The sequence below is a fragment of the Onychostruthus taczanowskii genome, unplaced genomic scaffold, assembly GCF_017590055.1.
Source record: "Onychostruthus taczanowskii isolate IOZ18803 unplaced genomic scaffold, ASM1759005v1 scaffold2, whole genome shotgun sequence".
Classification (NCBI taxonomy): domain Eukaryota; kingdom Metazoa; phylum Chordata; class Aves; order Passeriformes; family Passeridae; genus Onychostruthus; species Onychostruthus taczanowskii.
This window is the reverse complement of record NW_024499239.1, coordinates 17,287,814-17,303,867: the sequence shown is the minus strand read 5'-3', so window position 1 is coordinate 17,303,867 and position 16,054 is coordinate 17,287,814. Positions and strand designations below refer to the sequence as shown.

Here is a 16,054-nt window from a genome sequence, read left to right as displayed (position 1 = left end):
TTATATCAGTAGCAGAATTTCTTTGCTAAACTAACGAGTTGTGGGGAGGGCATTTTGGCTAGTGTCATCGTGCATCACAAACCTATCTCCAGCTAAGTACCTATTTAAAAACAGGTATTCTCTAGCCAAGTATGCATTAAAACTGCTAAAAATCTTCAAAAAATGTGTAATTAGATTAATTAATGTGTCTTCTATGGCAAAGACAACATCCAGTTAATAAAGTTTGTAACTCTAACCATGTACACAAGATTTTCACAATAAATTCCAAGCGCTTTTAAAGAAAGATTGAGAAGAGTCTAGAAAAGACAGCATGTCATTTCAGAATAAATTCTAAACCTTCTCTGGTACACTTTATTTCTGATGCACTCGTGCTTTGAGTGTTTCCCCAGCATGGGGTTACCCACAAGAGCTGTTTAACCCCAATTTTTCTCCTCAAGAAGCCACTTTCCAAATCCGATCATTGTTGCTCACTCCTGTACCTTGCGCTGCTTGATTACACTCTTTTTAAAACAGAATCACCAAATCTATTCTACTTGCAACATTCAAGAGGTGGACACATCAGGAATTTTTTTTTTTTTTTTCCCGTGAAACACTAACACAGCAATAGGATTCATTCAGGAAATGCTCCCCTGGTGAGTCCTAGGTCGCAGAAGTTTTTAGGTAACATACTATCCACTAGGAAACAATGCAACCATGTAGTTAGGCAAGCTCCCGGGTTCATGACCTAGAAACACTTGAAGTTTTAAAAGTAAGGTTGCTGAAGTAAACAGAAAAAAAAATAAATCTGTTTGTCCATTGGTGTAGCGATGGGGAGCAGCTGTTCAGTCAGAGAAGCAGCCGGAGCTGGGCAGCCACCGGGGCCAACTCCAGGGAAAACAACAGCAGCTTGGCAAAGCCTGACGCACCAGGCACAGGAAAAGGGCCTCAAAGCCGAGCTCTGAGGAAGGCATGGCAAAGGCAACTGTTTCAGCTTTACCTGTCCTGAATAAATGCACACACTGTGAAACAGGTTTTTCTCTCTGATATTGATACCCAGATACAAGAGATACTGAAAGATTTTCAATGTATATTGAAAATAAGAACACTGTGAGTACTGCAAAAGCATTCAGAAACTAAATCCTCTATAATTTAGGGAAAGATTAAAGCCCACCTTCATTAAACAACATGAAGCTGTAGAATAGACAGTCTGATGGTTTACAATGTTTAGAAGATGTTACCATGCTAAGGAAAACCTGTGGAGCAGGACATTCCCGGCAGGAGGAACTAGATGAGTTAGCTAGAGTGATACCTAAAGTTACATGGAATATGTCAGAATCAGGCCAGACAATATTTCCCCAAGACAGTAAGTGTAAATTTGAACTTTCAAAACTGAAGTTGACAGTGCGTTGGCCTTTGCTTTGCAAGAGCAATCTGTCAGGAAAAATAGGCTGGGTGATTCAATTGCAGGATCACAGAAACAGAGAGAACAGAAATACCTGAAGGGCAGTGTTTGAAGAAGTGACAGGTCTAAGATCGTTTGTCCTTATCTTATTATCTGTTTTTTTCCCTTCAGTCAGATATATGGAATGCTGCACATGCTGTACAGCCAAAAATGGCCTGAATTAAATAATTGTGTAGCCAGCAGCAATAATTCAGTGCCCACATTACAGCAAAAAACATCACTGCACACCTGTGGGCCTGCACCACGGCTTCCTGAAGAGTTAAGGACCCTGTCTTACAGAACACAAGATGCCAACTCGTGAAAATAAGAACAGCTGTCAGCAGCTGGGGTGGTGGGGAGAAGCAAGCACATGAAGTCATTGTGCTCTGTACTCTGGTCATCAGCCCACTTAACCAGGGAGGAATTTCCCAAACCTCAGGAGTTTCCCAGACCTATAAGAATCAGAATCTTGAATAAAAAGCACAGCTGTGATTTGTTGGATGGGAGGCAATTAGGATTGTTGAAAGCAAGATTATCAAGTCACTGCAGCAGAGGATTGTTATCACAACTGGAACTTTTCTCACATAATCACTCTTGGTAAGCACTGCATACTGAAGGAACACATTCTAAAATTAGTACCTTTGGAGACAAATACAATAAAATTCTATATATCCAGAATAAAATAAAAAAAAAAAAAAAAAAGCAAGCCTGTATTTAGGTGTTGCAATCTTTATTAGATTGTAAATTTTTTGTTCCATTTGCTCTTTTATACTATAATTTAAAAATTGGACATAGTCATATTTGTCTAGTTCATGTCAATATGGCAGGACACAGAAAAGGATGAAATGCATTTCTGCAATAAAACATTCCCAGGAAAAATAGGAAATGTTTAATATAATTCTGTTTTTCTAAAATATTATTTAATCTGGGTTAGCTGTATAATTTTGTTATTCTAGGTTTGAATTTAAACCAGGAACTACTTGAGACAGCAGCTTACAGGGTGAGAAAGAGATTTAAGAGATTGTGTTACCAGACGACGTGAAACTTAATCTGAAACATAAAGTTCACAAGTGATAGGGGGAGGAGAGAGGAAGCACACTGTAGAAGGTGGTGAAAAAAAAAAAAGAATCAGAAAGGTACTAAAGAATAAATAACACTTGATCAAAAGAATAATGAGAATAAATTGACAGAACTGGCATGAAAGATATTAGAAGGAAATGAGAAGATTGTCAATCCTCAGCACTTCCAGTAGAAAGCTTGGGAAAAGTGAAGCAATAGGAAACAGCCAACCAGCCTTAAGGCAGTAACCCAGCCAGAGCTGACCTGTGCCCCTCAGCACTGTGCCTGGGGCTGCCCACATGCCTCCTGCTGCACCTTGACCAATCCTGACAAAAGAAAGACTGCTTAAAAATCAATTTAGGACTCCTTAACTTATTGATACAAAAAGTAGTAAGGACTTTTGAATGGCCTCAAGTAATACTTATTGCTTTAGAGCTATTTTTATCACAATTTCACATTTAAAGAAACACTTTTGCATTTGATAACAGAGGAAATCATCACTTAGGTTGTTAATAAGTGCTTGTTAACACTATGCCCCACAGCCAACATAAACACTTTCCTTTTCTGCAGAGAGACTTCTACAGAACCACTTAAGGCAACAACCTCATATAATGCACATAAACGAATCAAGCTGCAATTTAAAATTTTAATTTTCTGCTCAAGTTACTTCAGCTGGGATTGTGTTCCAAACATCACTCTGATGAATTCCAGCATGCAATTATTCACACAATATTTATTAAAAAAATCATTCTTTGTGGCCATATTGTCTTTGAGATGAAGCCACTCTATTCCCTCTTGCTTGTGTTAACAAGGTGCAGTCAGTTCCTGTCCCTTCCCTCAGCTCACTTGACCACAGAAGCAATATTGCTGTTACCTCCTCTTACAAGAAGGACCTCAGTCACACTGACAGCCATTCTTATGCCCATCTCCTTTCAGAGTCTCTTCCAAGCAAGACACTCATTTCTGTTTTTGTCCCTCCTTTCTTCAAAACCATCAATGCTTAGATCAATGGTTAACAACCTCTTAGATATTTGCTTACTTTACAAGTGATAGGCACATGACAGATCTCAGCAGAAACCTTATGAAACCATGAAAGAAGACAAGTCTTTGGAAGTAGTATTATTTACAACAAATTCTGATAAGAAACAAACAACTACAGAGCAGCAAAATAAAAACTACCTCCCACTGAAGGAGTTTCAATGGGAGCCCCACAAACCCAGGGGAAAAAAAAATTCCTGGCTTGACTGAAACCAAGAGAAATTAAAAGGAAAAAACCCACCCACATACCCAACTAGAATATTCAAGCTGCCTCCAATAAATTGGCTGGAAATATAGTGATCCACATCAGGAAAAACTTTGCTTCTTTTACATGCCGATGTTACCCATCTTGAGAAAACTAATTCTGTAGATAAAGCATATTTTTTCTTACATAATGTCTGTCTTTAATGGTGTGATATTAATTAACTTCACACTAAAGCAGGTTGTAGAAGCAGAAACACTACCTCCATAATTTGGTAGCAGCAACAGTGATGAAAGGAAGCCAAAAAGAGAAATAAAACCAGCAATAATGAGCTGAAATCAAGGAATAAGAATTTGCATGACACCTCAACTTTAAAAGTGCATGCATGTCTCAAAAACCCAAATTAAAAAAAAAAAAAAACTCCTGCTACATAAGGGCTGCCATACTCTAAGCAATCAAATTGGCCTCTTGACATTTCATACACTTGTTTATAATAGACTTTCTTCCAAGGTAAGAGAAGGGACACCTGTTGAAGCCACATAATAAAAGCCATTTTAAGCTTTTTCCTAAAATCTGTTGCTTTGGATGGGCAGAGGAGATATCTATCCTTCTATAAGGGGTAAGTTGAATCAAATAATTTGCCTTCAGGAGAGCTGAACAGAATAAAGGGACAGAATAGGATGGTCAGGCAAAAATAAAAGTGTCAGGGAGGATGGTATCATGTATTTACAAAGGAGTTGCCTTTGGATGGACAGAGAAGGAAAAGCTCCTCTCACTTTCCAACTCCTTACTATTTTTTCTGGCTGACAGAAGGGATTCTGTGTTCAAGTTTCACTGTGAGAGGATTGCAGACCTTTACTCCACACTGCCTTGAAGAATCATCTCTGAATGGAAAGCACCTGGTCAGATCAGATGGCCAGCATGGTTCCTTCCAACCTTACCCATTGTGTGATTCTCTATTTCCAGTTGCCAGCCTGAACAAAATTCGAGTTCATTTATTCAGAGTAATGATGACATCCAGTGGCCACCAAGTTAATCTCAGCCTATGACAGCAAGACAGCCTCTTCTCTGGATAAATAATCTTTCCATAAAGGTGTGTGTTAACTGTGCTTTTCTATCAGTTAGTCTAAAAGCAGGGCAAGTAAGGATTGCACTAAAAGGAACACTATAATTACTAAGCAAGAGTCTTCTTATCCAGGTTGTCATCATGACTCTAACCAAGCCTTTTTCAGCTCTATCTCACATTGGAAAATTAGAGAAGAAAAATATAAAAACTCTTAAGCATCTCTATGGTGTCCAAAGAAACTGGAAACCAGCAAAAAAGATGTACATCAAGAGAGTGGGAGAAGGAGATCAGCATATGGACACACACAAGCCACTCAAGCTGTTGAACCTGCTGGCCACATCTACCAAACTTAGTCATGCTTTTAGTATGTACTTGTAGAAGACATGGAGGAAACTGCCTTTCAAAGTGCTTCAAAATGCAAAAGAAATATTTCTGTTGTCCACTTTTGTGAAGAATCCAGTCAAAATATGAAAATATGATGCTTAGAGCATGCTTGTGTTCTTTGATAGAAAAGGTCTGTTAAATACTTACTTGCCCAAATATTTCTGGCAGCCCCAAAACTTGACCAGTGAAAACACCAATGCAAATGAAGATTGCTGTGACCTGACCCAATGAACCACGGATTTCCTTAGGAGATATTTCACTCAAATACATGGGGAGGGCACTTAATGAAATGCCTACAAAAGAAGAACAAAACCAATATACTAAGTCAAAACATATATATTATGCCAGGTATGCAACAAATTTCTATTGAGAGGAGCCTGAGTGATAATCTGCTCACAAGGGTGGCATAAAAAAATGCAAGGAACAGAATTGTATCTATCCATACATAACATGAATTATTTTCCCTGCATGTCTAATTACTCTCACACCATTTAATAACTATGGGATTGATTATCTGTTACAGATCTACAGTGATGTGTGTAGGCTGCTTTTTGGTGTAGAGCACCAAAGGTTACTCAGAGATGAGAATCTCCAGGATAACAGATTTTATGTTTTAAATTTGCTCATCCCAAAGCAAGCAAAATCGAGTTAACACTGGTGTGGATAAGGGAAAAAAAAGCACAGTGCATCAGTCAGACAGAGCAGACATTGTAAGATGAAGTATTTTTACTGTAAACAGTATTAGCAGATGTTCCTCTCAATACAGGCTTATAGCTGCAATGAACTCTTCACAATAGGCATAAAATAAGAGCTGGAAGGCTGTTTAAAGCCAGGAACAGAACAAACAAATGCATGACCCTGGTCAGTACAATGGCAATGTCTATACAGCTCCAGAAATTTGGTTGCTTGATAGTAATCTGGGATAAAAATGAGCAGAAACCCTTCCTTCTAGCTGCAAGATTATTCTGGTGCTGCTGTGCCCCCATGGATTACTGTCAAACTGGGAAGACAATATTGCCAGGAACAATTGATGAGGTACCAAACCTTCCCTAGTCCTGCAGGTATTAACTTGGGATCCAACTGCTAAACACAGCAAAAGGCAGTGTTAATAGCAGAATACGCTCTCCTAGTCAAGGGATTTTCATGGCATGCAAACAAATACACTCTACCACAGCTGGAAGAGGAAAGGTGGGGAAACAAGAGCGTTGTTAGCAGTGGTGAGCATCCATGTGTGTCTCCTCCAGACAGCAGATCCTCAAGCCCTTAGTGAGCCATTTTGTACCAGTGAAATCAGTGTGGCTACTGCTAGTCCCTGGAACACCTCTTTGATGTAAAGCAAATTCTAATGGGGGAAGAGGAGACAGTGTGTGCACAGCACAAGCATTTCAGACGTGTAGAGTGTGACAAAGCTTACCTGCATCCACACCCATGATAATGCGGCCCAGTATGAGCATTTCAAATGACCCAGCCAGCAAGGACAGGGACATCAACAGTGCAGCTGCCACTGCAAACACGTTGTTGAGAACCAATGTGCATTTCCTAAAAGGCGAAGATGGTTTAGGTGGAAACCAGCATCATGGCAGCTAAATCTAGTTGTATTAGAAGCACACTAAGCTATTATTCTTAAATATCTATAAATAAAATTGCCTAACAAACACTGCCTCTTACATGTGTAGAGTTCTGAAAAACAGCACTATACCCACATGGTTACAGTCTCAAACCTACACCACAGTTTAAAAGAAAACATAAGATAGATAACTAAAGAGCTGTACTTCAAAAGCACAGCAAGGAGCCGACTTATTCGTCCTAAAACCCAAGTGTCAAGCCTAGGCTCTGTACATGAATATAAATAAGCATACTCTGAAAAGATGTCTGTATGGAGAACCCAAAGAATATACTTCAAATAGCAGTAAGCTGATATAACTACAGGCCCTTTAATGTTACATACAGTTTTTGACACTTCAAGAATTTCCCAATTGTGACATCATCTGTGTCATTATAATTCATCCTTAAATTCTCCATATTAAAACTGTACTTTGACGAAAATCACTTCCTATTTGTAAAGTTAGGAAAAATGTTAGGGATCATTCAAATAATAAATTTTTTTTCTAAAAATTGTTCAATTAATCAAAATACAGGTCTACATAGTTCTTCCTCAGTTTAAAATTACTTCATTCTATAACAGTTAAATAAAACATTAGGTTTTTTTCAATAAAATAAATACTATTTTTTGCAAATTTTTATTTTGTTAAAAAGTATAAACCAAATCACAAAAATATATTTTAAAATTTTCAAAACATCCAAATTTCTCATTTGCCAAAGCTTAATTCATTTTAGTTGTCATCTTTCAGAACTTTCTGCTCAAGTTTGAGGGATAAATTAAAAAGAAGAGGAGTGACAAGGAAGACTGTCTATCCCATTCCTTTTTAGAGCAGGTGACAAACCATCCCACCAGCTCTAATTTTTTTTGATCTGTAAGTATTAACAGGAAATTTCACCCCCATTGAAAAAGTCACCTAATTTCTCACAACAGATGCATATGTTTTTGAAAGGAAATATTTCTAACACTTGTATTTTTAATCCTGCTTCCTGCTTTCTAGTGAGTTTTGAACACTGAATGAATAACATGGCTTGAAGATAGAAAAATGAGATACAATTAATTTAAAGTCTATACAACACAACCATCAAACTGATAACTGTAACTGTTTAGAACAGATTTTTCAGATGGATATGCACTCTGAGATGGCTGAAGTGATACAAATAATGACAAAAATGGAAGGAAAATGTTCTTTCAGGTCAAACAAGTCTTATCCATTCATCTGAAGATACTGCTTTTTTTCCTCCTTTAATTTAAATTAAAACCATAAAATACATATTTTTTGGGAAAATGTTGGCCAGCAAACCCTTATACTATGCAGCTGAGAAAAGCACAGCCTAACTAAGCATGATAAAAACAAATACTTTGGCAGAATGAAAAGGAAATGAAAACAAGAGAACACTCTAGGGAGTTACTATGGAAAGTAGTGCCCTTGGCAAGGCTTTGGAAGTGCTGGGGCTGCAGGGGTGGCTTCTGTGGGGAGATGGAGCAAGGCCACTGGAGGAGAGGGTGACCCAGGCCTGGGCAGGGACACCCCCAGGGGGATTGCTGTCCATGGGGACCCAAGCTGGAGCACAGGGCACTGAGGAGCAGGGAGTGGCACAGAGGAGTGGCTGCACACTGACCCTGAGCCCTTGCACTCTCACCCAAGGCACTGAGTGTGACCACTGGCTGTGGTACCAAGAGCAAGGAGAGGAGCTAGGTGTGATGCTCAGCCTCTCCCTCCTTCTAGGGAGACCCTAGAAGTGACCTAAACAATCCCTTGAGCATTTTGGTCAGGGTACTCAGGACAAACAACAACAGACCCTCTTCATTAGAAGAGGAGAATTTAAGTTGCAAAGAGTCAAAGCCACATCTGAACTTGGGAATTATGTTTACATGGATGAAGGCTCCCTTTCAAAAGATTACTGTACATGTCTCTTGAAGTAAATAGGGTCTAGGAATCCAGTAATTTGGAATTTATGTTTTTAACCTTACAGCAATATGATTCAAAAGTGTTCTTTTAAAGTCATACATTATTTCTGACTAGTGCTTTTAATCCCCCTTAGCTCATTATTCTGTGTCAGTGTAAATGGAGCTCAGCTTCATCATACATACAACGCTCCAACCTACATTTGAGCAATTTAACAGCAAAGTATTTTATTGTTCTGTCAACATTCCACTGTGTGCTCCTCAATTACCATAATGACGTGTCAGTCTGGGTTCCTAGACCAGACAAACACTCTGCAGTGTGAGCAGCAAACTCAAGAACCACTCTTTGGGGAGCAGCCTTTATTCACAGAGCCCCTTCCCATCTCTGCTCCAGCACTCACCCACTGTATCTGAAACAGAGCTGTTTTCATGGCTTAATGGAGATAAACATAACAAACAGGGGCAGAGTCTGCAAGTGTCAAGGTCTGCCCTGGAAACCTGAACAGCTCCAGTGGAAGTGTATCTACGACAGAGATCAGCCACCATTTTAACAATTTTACCAATTTTAACAAACCTGCACACAAAGCTGTTCTGCTCTTCACTGAAAATTCTAGCCTTCTGTGTACCCATTTTTACTTCACTTTATTTTAATAAAGACTCAACAATTTTCTGAGAATTAATCAGTCTGAGTCAGGCACAGTTCCATATTTCTAACAAGTATGTTAAAGCCAAATGTATGATTTGGCAGAAGAAATTGAAAACCTAAGAAAATAAAGAATGTAACTATGGAAAATATTTAAAAATTGAAAATCAAGTGCTGAAGTGACAAAATAAATTCATGAAGAATGGGTAACAGCTAAGAATACTGACTTGCTGTAAGCATGATATGGAAGAACCTGAAAATACACTCTTTGAGATGAAAAATGACATAGGAAAAACAGACCTAGGAAAGTACAATCTAATAGAAATAATAAAGATGTAAAACAGGAAGGTAAGAACACTGGAGGTTTACACTTATATTTCAGCTTCAATGACAATGTTCTCCTGTGATTTAACTGACTAAAAGATATAAAATAATATTGAATTACAATTAAGAAAAATTCAAATAAGCAGTTATGACGAATGCTACAATGGTGGGTTTTTTTTTCGCATGCCCTTCTAAATATAAATAAATTATAAATACTATTTGAAAGACTGTATGACACAAAAATTTGACAGAAATACCTATTTAGTACCTGCAACAAAAATACAAACACACACCAACACAAACATTCCTAAAATACTCATATTCTCTGTGGTCAAGACTTGGTCAAATACTGCATTGTACAGAATGGATGGCATACCCCCTTCTTGGGGAAGGCCATACAGGAACTTCATCCAAGTCCAGTTCTTCAAGCTGCAATTTCAGCTGACACAAGGATTGAAAAAAGAGTAAATTTTTATTACCATATGACAGCAAATGCTGTTAAGAAGCAAATGAGATATGTTGATAACTTTGTTTGTTTACAGTAAGATACTCAGTAAACTCATGAAACAAGATTCTGCCAGTCCTTTGTGAAATCATTTTTATTTTATGTATTTTCCTTTGGCATGCTTGACAAGTCACACTCCTTGAGATCTCAACCCACTGCCCATTCAGAGCAAATGGCTTCTGTGACTCAAATGATGCACAGCAAGTTTTCAGAATTTAAAGATTTGAAATTTTGTGGTTTTTTTTGTTTTGTTTGTTTGTTTTTTGTTTTTTTGTTTTTTTGTTTTTTTTTTTTAAATAAAAGTAAAACCTTCTAGAGAGACTAAGCAAGAAACTACTTGAGAAAATGGAAGTTTTCTAAAACACTTACCTTCCAAAGAACTTCACAATTGGGGTAACAATAATGGCACCCACAAGGCCACCAATGGCAAAAATGGAAACGGTTATGGACCAGAGGAGTGTCAGCGTGCCTTCATCCACTGAGAAGCCATACCTCCTCTCCCAAGTTTCATTGTAAAACTTCTTGATATACTGAAAGAAAATGCATAACAAAAATATGTGGGAAAAATCCCCGACACTTTAGGAATACAACTGAGAGAAGCAGAATTAAAAACCCAGGACACCCCGAGTAGCTTTCTTGCAGGAATCACTCTTGCTCTTCTGTCTCCCTTGTCCAAAAAATGGGGCCTCATTTATAGATAAAACTGCAATAAAACAAACTGAATCAGTTTATAGATATAACTACAAGGCAGTACCAAACCAGATGGGGAAAAAACTCCACAGGTAGACAAGAATTTAGCCTTTAACATGCCAAAGTTTACACTCTTCCTCTGCTTTTCCTCACATGAGCACAACTACAGGATTTTGAAGGATATCTTCTAACAACTTCCCTAATGTTTAATTAGACTAAGTTCTTAACCTTTTATAAGGCAAAGATGTCATAGCTCCAGGACAGTGTTTTAACACAGTCTCTGTTTGCCTTCTGAGACATCTTCTTTTTACTTTCTCTTTAGTCAAGCTTCCTTGGTTTTATGCTGCTCCTGTTTCAAAACCAAGGAAATGCCACTGTGGTGCCTGATGCTCTGGTGAGGATACACCACCTGGAAGTTGCAGTCACTACAGCAGAAGGGCACAACACACTTGGGAAAATGTCTCAAGCTCTACAATATCAAAAGTTTAACCTTGTATCTTTAATTACTTCTTCCCAGTTTCTTCTCAGCATAATAAGCCACTACATTTTCCCTGTTCAAACTGGTGTTTCAAACTTTACCTAAAGTCTGGCCTTGGACACATGAAATATTCTATTTGAGGGCTTTTACCAAATTAAAATCATCACCTCTCCATCTACAAAGTACATAAGAAAGGTGAAAGTAGAATATACAATTTCTTGTCATCCATCTAGCAAATTTCTAGTAAACTTCTTGTGCCCTGAATTAAAAGGAGAACAGGGTTATTTCTCCCATCCTATCTTGAATGTTTCTAAACAGACAGGGGAAAAAAATTAAAATAATTTAAAAAATAAAAATAAAAAAGACAAGTAATTTTTGGTGCTTGAATAACTTAGAAGTCTCAGAATAAGATTCCAAATTAATCTGCCATTAAACCAAGTAGTAACATCTTAGTTCTTTAACACCAATACTCTGATTTTATTTAGATTCAGACATCTTCTTGTCTATTCGAAATTAATTTCTGATAGTAATGATTACTAAGAGAAAACACTTTTAGAACACTATTAGCAATTCTTGTTAATGATAATGGCTAAAAATAGTATGTAAATTACTCTCTCCTTGTGTTATGACTAATTTTCTCAGCATAGCTTAGTTATTTACAAGGAGACATCAAATAACTGCAAATATTCAAGAAAAGAAAGTACAAACTAAAACACTCGCTAGCAACAGATAGATGGATGTTCTGACATGTACTAGCACCTCTCTCTGCACTCCCATTGCCAGTAAGTAGGAAGTTAAAAAAACACAGAATTTTTCAGAAGATGCACATGGAACAAAACAAACCTGGTATAACAAATCCACTGGATTTGAATCCATTAAATTCTGTGTAAAAGCTCCCTTGGGGTTTTTGATCAGGTGTCTCAATAGCACTAAAAGCATAAGCCTGTATACAAAAATTTTAGACTCTAAACAAAGCCTACAAAAAATGGTGGCTGACTGATATCGGTATCTTATTTTCTCAACTGCCTCAGTTCACTATGATAGTAATGCTGGGAGGAGAAAGAAAAGAGGAATATAAGGAATATATAAAGTTTTATATATATGGACCTAATGGATTTATTTCAAAAACAAGACAAATATTTTCCTTGTCTTAGCCATAGCTACAGAGGTCATTCACACACAGTAACAACTACAGAGCCAGCTGTCACAGCAGACTGTGTGTTTGTGCCATAGGAACTCAGAGCTGCAGCCTCCTGCAGGACGAGGGCAAGGGCTGCAGAGCAGAAAGTAGCAGGGATTTTGCTTCCCTCACAGAGCACAAAGCACATCATTGTTTCACAGGCATTGCCCACAATCAGTCCATGAAATGAACTGTAGAATTCCAGCTCAGAAAAAGACAGCTTCATCTTGTATTCAATTAAATCTTTTGTCTTCCTATTGCCCAATGCTCCCATATGTTTTTAATAAATTCTGGTGACTCTTTGAACAAGCCCATGGAAACTTGTAATTCTGGGTTTCTCAGGGAATCATACCTGTGATGGGCCATGCTCTTTCCCACAGAACTGCAGGGAACAGAGTGGGAAGCAATCTCAGCTCTGAACAGAGTATGTGCAGCTTATTTCCCCCTTGCAACAATCAGGAAGAACTAACTCTGCCTTACAAGATGACCTGAAGTAAAGCCCACCAGTGGGAACTATAGGAGAATTCCCCCGTGGTTTGATGAGCTGACACAATTTGTGACTCTGAAAGAAAAAGGGACACAAGAATTTACATATAGTTCTTCAACACTTCTGACATCCTGCTGACATGCTCAGTTCAAGGATCCTGGAAACATTCTGTGTTTTAGTCAACTGTCATAATCAAGCATTTTTTCACTACTTCTCAAAGGATTATACAGTCCTCCTCTAAGGCTGGAGGACTTCAACATCAAGAGGGATTGCACTGAAGTAAACAGGGGCAGAAGATACCCAGCATCCTATGGAGAGAAGGACAATCTGACATCAGCTGTCAGCTGAACGTCACCACAAGAAATTATTCTTCCTACCAAGTTTATAAAAGAAACACAGCTTACAACTTGTAGGAATTACTATACTCCCAGTATAACCTCTTACAAGGCTGCTTTTAGCTACAAGATGCTCAGCTTTGGTGTTTCTCAGTCAGCTCACATCAGTATTCCCAAAGGGTCACCTTGCAGCAGACTGATTGAGTCATATACAGGAGAAAACAGATGGGGCAAAGGTTCCTTTCCTTGTGCTGCAAGAAGCACAGCTTTGATATGGCTCTCTGCTCCCCACCATGGCTATGACCTCAGCCTTTGCTCTTCCCTTCAACCTGGTCACTGCAGCTCCAGGGACAGGGACAGGAAAGTGGTCTGTCGTAGGCAAATGGATGACACACAGCAATCCCAGAGCTGGAGAGAGGGCCAGAGGACAGAGTGGTATTTTCTTCTTGAACTACACAGCTTCCTTGTCAGTAGGACTACTCCTTAGCCCTAGCTAATGTATGGCTTAACAGGAATAAGAGAGTTACGAAGTTTCTCAATCAAACACTGAACACCAAGGGAGACTTCATGCATACCTGTAATGGTATGACCAAAGCCATCAGCACAGTGCCCAGTTTCAGCACAAAAGCCACACTAAAGATTTCAAACAAAACCAGACAATCCTGGAAGTGTCATTAAGCACAAAACCTGGAATTTAGCATTTTTCACAGGGTTGCATCTTCAACCTCCCCACCCACACCACTGTAATCTATTGCATGATTCAAAGAGAACTTTCTGAGTGCTGCCAAGGAGCACATCCCATCATCCTTTCTTTCCCTTTCCCCTGCAGAAAGTGACAGAAAGCTCTGACTACCAGGACAGTCCATTTTCAAATGAACTTAAAAGTTTAGAAATTGGCTCATTCTCACTGCTCTGTTGACAGCTCCAAGGCAGTCCAGGAAGGATTTTTCCATCAGGACAATCAATACCATTACTCACAGAATTACAGCTTCTTGCTAATTTTTTCTAAGCCGTGTTTATCCTCTGATGACTGCAAGGTGAAGTGATGACTGGACATGTCCAGCCTTGATTAACCAGTATATAATCACAGGAACTTGAAGAAAACTCCCAGAAGTTATGAAGCAAGCAATTAAAGATTTCTATAGGCTGAGTTTCTTCCTACTCCTTTGGGTCAACAGTTTACCAAATAAAATCCATGTATAGAACATAAATTTTACAAAATGCTTCTTTTATTATTTGCATAAATATTGCATCCAGCTTTAACATTAGAAACCTGTTTAGGTGGAAATCTAGCCACATATTTTAATAGGAGATTTTCATAAAAGAAGGGGCTTAGCTTTGGAAAGGAACTGTTTTGAGATGGATTTTCCACAGTTAATTCCCAATATTTACTAGCTACTTTTCAAAATAGTACTGCTTGCATCTCCACTGAATTGCCTCCTACTGTGCTTAACTGAATTGAGGGTCTCTAGACAGCCAGTGTAAAAACAAAGTGTTCAGATTCCATTTGTAATAACTGATATTTTAATGAAATCCCCACAAATTTTGTATACTGATTTCGCAGTGCTCTATTCATCAAATTTATCCCACATGTTGCAGGCAATAGATGAAGAAGTTTAGAATTCAGAACCGAACAAGATATCACAACAAAACACAGAAGTTGAGACCAATGATTTAAGAGGAAACCAGAGGCATTGGGAATGAAATGTTGTGTAGCCCTCTGGAATTGGATGACGTGAACAGAAGTTGCTGAACATGTGCATGTAGCCACTGAATGTATACAATGTAAAGTAGTAAAAATACTTTCTCACATAAAAGTGTGCAAAAAGAGTTATGATTAGCCTGGACCTGGGAGAATGAGAAGCAAACCATGTGCACCCATTCACCTCAACAGCAGCATTTAGCTCTCTGACAGTCACTGAATTTATGTGGAAACCTCACAGGAAGCAGAAAGAAAGTTTTGGGCAAAGGAACGTTACTATACAAGATTTAATCCCCTGCTACTATGTAATCAGGAGGACTATAAAGGCAGGATGCTGAGGAGACAATAGTTGGACAAGGCTGCCCTCTACTGCTATTAAATTTCACTTTAGTCAGTCACTTACCCCTGCGGGAGCGTTCACCACCGACAGATTGTAACCATAAAGAAAAGACGACCCAAAAGCACCAGTTAAGGAGGCTACAATAAGACTCCCAGACCAATTCTGAAAAACAAAGAAAAGATACGGCCATTGCTGATACACTCAAAATTAATGTACCTCAGGTTTTAAACACTCCTTAGCTATCTTGCATAGCTCCTGCAGGCAGACGTCCTTGCTGCAGAATAGTCTAAAACACTTCCCCTTGCTCATTTTCAGAAACATTACATTTGAAGTGACAGCATGTCACTTAACATCTATGGAGGCATAAGTGAACATTTGAACTCCTTTCAACCTCACAGAGTTCTGCTGCAAGCGTTCTAGCAGCTCCCACACCAAAAAGTAAAATGCTGGGGAAGCATAATCTCAGCAAAGGAAATGTTGACAGTATTTCACTAACACACATAGCATATATGTGATACAACAGGTCTGTGGGTAGATCCTACTTGGCTGAAAAGTCATGAGATGGTGTGCACATCCCCCGCCCCCGACCAAAAGGATTAGTGAAATTGTGACCAAAAACATTAAAATGATGCCTACAAGCTAGGTTTTGTAATACGAATGCAAGTTTCCAACAGTAACTTGTTGCCACACACA

At 38.6% G+C, this 16,054-nt stretch overlaps 1 protein-coding gene across 2 annotated transcripts in view; it reads right to left on the bottom strand.

Annotated features, from left to right (window-relative positions):
* SLC2A9 (solute carrier family 2 member 9) overlaps positions 1-16,054 on the bottom strand; it is a 76,537-nt gene that overhangs the window by 57,333 nt on the left and 3,150 nt on the right. The window contains exons 1-5 of one of the 2 annotated variants that reach the window (XM_041402845.1): positions 15,854-15,919; positions 15,425-15,523; positions 10,519-10,679; positions 6,584-6,708; positions 5,317-5,462 (exon numbers count right to left, since the gene is read on the bottom strand). In XM_041402845.1, the coding sequence (XP_041258779.1) occupies positions 5,317-5,462; positions 6,584-6,708; positions 10,519-10,679; positions 15,425-15,523; positions 15,854-15,919 (597 nt within the window). Of the gene's footprint in view, positions 1-5,316; positions 5,463-6,583; positions 6,709-10,518; positions 10,680-15,424; positions 15,524-15,853; positions 15,920-16,054 lie in introns of those variants that run through there. The other variant, XM_041402844.1, reaches the window with a different exon arrangement.